The sequence below is a fragment of the Crocodylus porosus genome, unplaced genomic scaffold, assembly GCF_001723895.1.
Source record: "Crocodylus porosus isolate Cpor-Errol unplaced genomic scaffold, CroPor_comp1, whole genome shotgun sequence".
NCBI classification, from domain to species: Eukaryota; Metazoa; Chordata; order Crocodylia; family Crocodylidae; genus Crocodylus; species Crocodylus porosus.
This window is the reverse complement of record NW_017728906.1, coordinates 147,368,623-147,373,845: the sequence shown is the minus strand read 5'-3', so window position 1 is coordinate 147,373,845 and position 5,223 is coordinate 147,368,623. Positions and strand designations below refer to the sequence as shown.

The window sequence follows — 5,223 nt, the reverse complement described above, 5'->3', positions numbered from 1 at the left end:
GCCTGCTGGTCCCCTCTGACTAGTTTGTAACAGGCCACTAGATCCCCCCTCAGCCTTCTCTTGTGGAGGCTGAACAGGTTCAGGTCCCATAGCCTCTGCTTGTAGGGTCTACCCTGCTGCCCCCTGATCATGCGAGTGGTCCTCCTCTGGACCCTCTCCATGTTGTCCACATCCCTCCTGAAGTGCGGTGCCCAGAACTGGATGCAGTATTCCAGCTGTGGCCTGACCAGTGTCGTATAGAGGGGGAGAATCACCTCCTTAGACCTGCTTGAGATGCATCTGTGGATGCATGACAAGGTATGGTTGGCCTTCCTGACTGCATCCCCACACTGTCAGCCCATGTTCATTTTGGCATCAATAATGACTCCAAGATCCTTTTCTGCCTCTGCACTGACGAGAAGGGAGTTGGCCCAGCCTGTAGGTATGCTGCTGGTTCTTCCCCCCAGCTGCATCACCTTGCACTTGTCAGTGTTGAATCCCATCCTGTTCTCATCCACCCACCCCTGTAACCTGTCTAGGTCTGATTGCAGCCTATTCCTGCAATCCTGCAATTATAAATAGGAAAAGACTCCTAAATGTATGACATCAGACATTTTTGATATAGGAATATAGCACAGCAAACATTAGGATGATTAAGCACTTCGGAGGAAAAAAAGATATCAGGGATAATATGCATTAAAACTATGATCTTACTAAGATGTATGCTCAAGACAGCAACTAAATATACATATGTCAAAGCAATGATAGGACTCAGCCTTTACACATGCTAAATTGAGATTGTCAGAGTTAGTGTAAACCCGCAGTAATAATAATAGACTTCTTTTGCCTACAGAAGACTGCACCAATAAAAATCCCCTTTCTTATAGCTTCTAAGTAGAAAGATGGTAGCATATGTAGTAATATATTTGTATAGAGTAAATGTCTGTCAAAGACAGAAAAAGGATTATTTAAATACAGACCAGAAACTTGCTGGCAATAATATTAAGAACTAAACTAAGAAAATGGTGATTCAAGGGATTCTACCATATTTAAGCCTCTCCCTGTTTTCTGATTCACCATGTTCTATCCACAGCTTTTTAAAGAATGAAGTAAAATACATAGGGATGACTACTCTTGGGGAGTGCCTCTCACCCTGTGGACATAGAACACACTGGAGAGTATGCATTCTGAAACCCTCACTACAGCAGTTCATAGAATAGCATACAAAAAGAGGAGAGGTTGTTCATGTTTGTTTAAAAGAAAAAAAAAAAAAGAGTGATTTCAAAAAATCCCATCTGTTCTCTTATGAGTCCACTAAGCCCTATAGAGAAGTGTTGGTGACTTAGAGGAGACACTGAAGGGAAATAAACTAAAATTAAAATCAAGTGATAGGTTTCCTATTAAAAGAATAACTTTCATAAACGAATATACATTTCTACCCCTAACACATCAGCTGAGCAACAGCTTCTTAGTAGTTATTCAAATGATATGAAGGGGCTATTGAAATTACATAAAAACAATAATGCAGAATATCTGCTGTTAAGTTTTACTTTTCTGCGAGTCTACTTACGTCATCCTCTTTGGTTCCACCCCAGAAATTAGTCCCACCAGCATAACTTGGGATGTTTAGCACAGCTATACCTTGAAGACTGGGAAGGGGGATGTACTGTCCATCACACTGCAATGTATAAAAGGCTTTGTGAGATAAATGACTTGAACAAATAATCAGCTGTTTTTAACACATGAGCTCCAAACGGTGCTGGCAAGAGAAAGAAAGTCATTAGTAGCTCTACATAACTATTTTAGTGACCTTTTATATAAATCTACTCCCCACACTGAAGAGCACGTCCAACATGTACTTATTATTGCCATCCTAAGCAAGCTTTCTTTTTTGAAAACCTGAATGGGCATATATCTGCAGCAGACTCTTCAGTAGTCAGAAGGTAACTCGTGCTATCCCTTTTCATGTTTTTGTGTTAAGCACCAATCTCCATCAACTAAAAATTAGAGCATTTCTTGCATCTTCTTCTGAAGCATCTGATGCTGATTGCTGTCGCTGAGAGGATACCAGATTCAGTATGTGATAGTGGGGTGGGCACATGGGGAACATGCCCTGGGTGCCACCGATGGTGAGGGGGAAGGAAGGGGCACCTCACTCTCCCCATGGCTTGCACTTCGTGAGTACACATTTAGTGATGTGGGCAATGTGTGTCATGGAGTGCAAGGTGTTTTGGGAATTACAGCTTTATAGAGTGGGGTTCTCTACTGCTGAGGGTAGAATTAATCCCATTTGTGCCACCATAGGCTTTGGCATAAAAAAAATGGGGTAAATGTTCCCCCCAGCAGCAAACTCCATGCCATTCTAGATAACTGCAATTCCCAGAACACCTTGCACTTCATGATGAACACAGCTCCTGATGTTGTGTTCTGCTGCTCCTGCATATCGTCTAACAGGGTAAGGATGAGAGGCGATTGCCCTGGGCACGACTGTCTCATGTTACGCCTCAGCAGTCTCCTACTCTATACATTCCAGTAAGCTGATTCACATTTGAACATTGACATGGACAAAGATTTTTCCAGTATTTCAATCCTTAATGGAACGTTAAGGTGTTCCTGATGGTTGGTATTGTTGAAAGAGCATTAAAAAGTTAACTTAAAATGATAAATCATTGGAGGAATAGGTTCATAAAAAATTATAAAACATTAGTGAACATGTAAAATGCATTTTTAAAATTTATTTAACAAGAACATGTAAAGAAGGAGAGACTATTTTCTTGGCCAATTGAATATACTGTAGTATTTGTTCCATTTGTTAAGCAAATAATGACAGAAGGTATCACCAGGCACCCGTTTGTTAAACTTGGGATAAAGACTAGTTGGCAGCTTTATACATCAGAATCAAGAAGAGACAAGTTTGCTAAATGAAATGAGGAACAGTACTTCACTGAGATTTCACTAGACTCTACAAAAGTCATCAGTCATCCGTCTGATAAATATAATCCCATCTCACTGACGTATTCACAGTGTTGCCAAAGTGCTATTATTTAAGTAGCATCCAATTTCTGTTAAGTGAGAAGACCGGATCCTACACTAAAGAGCTTTATAATATAATCAGATGGAAACAGATAAGGTTGCAGGGGAAGGAATCAATCAATACATTACAGCAAAAGCAGTAAAGTTAATTAAAATTTTGTTAGCAATTACATACTTGGTTTATATGTCACTACAGTAAATCAATGTCTAACTTAGTGCAGACATGGGAGTGAAGTGCTCACTCCCAACTACTATCCTATGTAATAAAAGGAGTTTTCACATAATTTGCCCTGCAGTTGCATTTTCCCCTTCCAAGGAATTCAGGGATCTTACAGGTAACATCTGGTCAGAAGATACACAGAAAATTCCAAACTTGGGACAGGTAGACAGTATTTTTTATACTTGTATGGCTTCTTCTGCCTCCTCCTCCTATTATCATAGTGACTAAAGCTTCCCGATACATGGAGACAAGGGCATGTGGCCTCAACTGCCACCTCACAACTCTTTATCCTTGACCTCCTCCTTCCCACTGCTCACCCCTCTTCACCACCTCTGAAAAAAAAAAGAAGCAATTCTAATAGCTTCTAAAAAATGACACTGGAATTGCTGCTTGATACTGATCTCACACTTGTTTACAATCAGAGTAAACCTCCAAACTTCAATGGCATTACTATGAATGGAAAATGAAGACTGAGACTCAAGAGTCTTGGATTAAGTTCCCATATCTACCACAGACTTCCAGGCTAGTTCTAGAATCACTTAATTTTCTCTGTCTCACATTCTGCGCATGTATATTGACAATACTTTCAACAATGTCTCAGTTACATATTTAAAAGCACTAGTAACCGAGAGGACTCTTATGCTAAATTCTAGGACACAAGCTATAAAGGATACAAAATATTCACCTTTAAACCACCCTGCTTGATTACTGAGAAGGTTTCTGATTATTCAGAAGTATTGAGAAATGAGAAATTAGAAAATTTGGTTTCATTACTCAAAAATAAGAAATCAGAAATATTGAAAATACAGTTTTGTAACGCAAGAAGAAGATACGGAATTTATTTTGAAAATATGTCCCAAAAACCTACTAGAAATATCCTTAGTATTAAAAGTGGACCCTATTTTACCTGAGTGGAAAACCAAAATTTAACATTTTTATCAAAATATACTTCAAGATTAGAAAATATAGAAATATCACTTGTAAATTACAGAATAAAAGTATTTGTTTTCAAGACAAATGTAATTCTATTTCACTTTTCAGCACCGCACTTAATCACAGCACAGAGCACAGCAGTGATCATTAGGCAAAACAATACTATGAAACTTCCAGTGGCTGGTTTCCTTTCAAAAATACTCAGAAGTAATTATGAAAAGGTCAGATTTGAATGCTAAAATATGTCTTATTCAAAAGAAATATTACATTTGTAGTTCCTTAAATTAGAACTCTCTGAAGCATACCTAATGTTCTTTCCCATCATTATCTTCACTAACTAAAGCATAATTCTCAGATAATTACTGAATCCTTAGCTAATGGCAATCTGCTTCAATAATACAAAACCCTTCTAAAACTTACTTAAGAGAAAAAGCATTACAATAAATCAAAATCTTTCAATTTACGAGACATCTTTATGAAAATAATACAAAATTCCAAATAAAATATTTAGCACGAACTATAGGAAAACTAGGTGCATTTGCCTGTGCCCATAAAATTCTGGGTGAAAACTTGTATACATTTTCCAAATGCATGTTATGGATGAATTCTTGCTACCTCTGAAGTTGCTTAGCATGTGCATCTCCTTCTAGCTACTTGTATTATGGAGCAGGCTTACAATTGACATTAGAACTAGTATAGGAAATAGCCAGATTCAAATGATCTGTACATATCACTTTGTGGTTATGTCAAACCATAATATCTTGCTTCCTCTAAGTGGTTAACTTGATCCTGGAATCAGTAAAGTCTCTCAAAGTTCGGGGACTACAAGTTGTAGGTTCAGATGTACGTGTCCTTTATCCTGAACTCCTTTCTATCCATTCATCTTTACTACCACTTTTGAGTCTTAGACTCCTGTCAGTGATTCCAAAATGGGAACAGCCAAGAAAAACAGATTTCATAGATATTAGGGCTGGAAGGGACCTCGGAAGATCATCGAGTCCAGCCCCCCACCCAAAGGGCAGGAAGTCAGCTGGGGTCATAGGATCCCAGCAAGATAA

General features: G+C 38.5%; 1 protein-coding gene across 2 annotated transcripts in view; it reads right to left on the bottom strand.

Annotated features, from left to right (window-relative positions):
* Positions 1–5,223, bottom strand: part of DGKH (diacylglycerol kinase eta) — a 254,374-nt gene that overhangs the window by 32,740 nt on the left and 216,411 nt on the right. For both annotated transcript variants that reach the window (XM_019529851.1, XM_019529850.1), the window contains one exon: positions 1,550–1,657. In XM_019529851.1, coding sequence (XP_019385396.1) covers positions 1,550–1,657 — 108 coding nt within the window. The remainder of the gene's footprint in view (positions 1–1,549; positions 1,658–5,223) is intronic.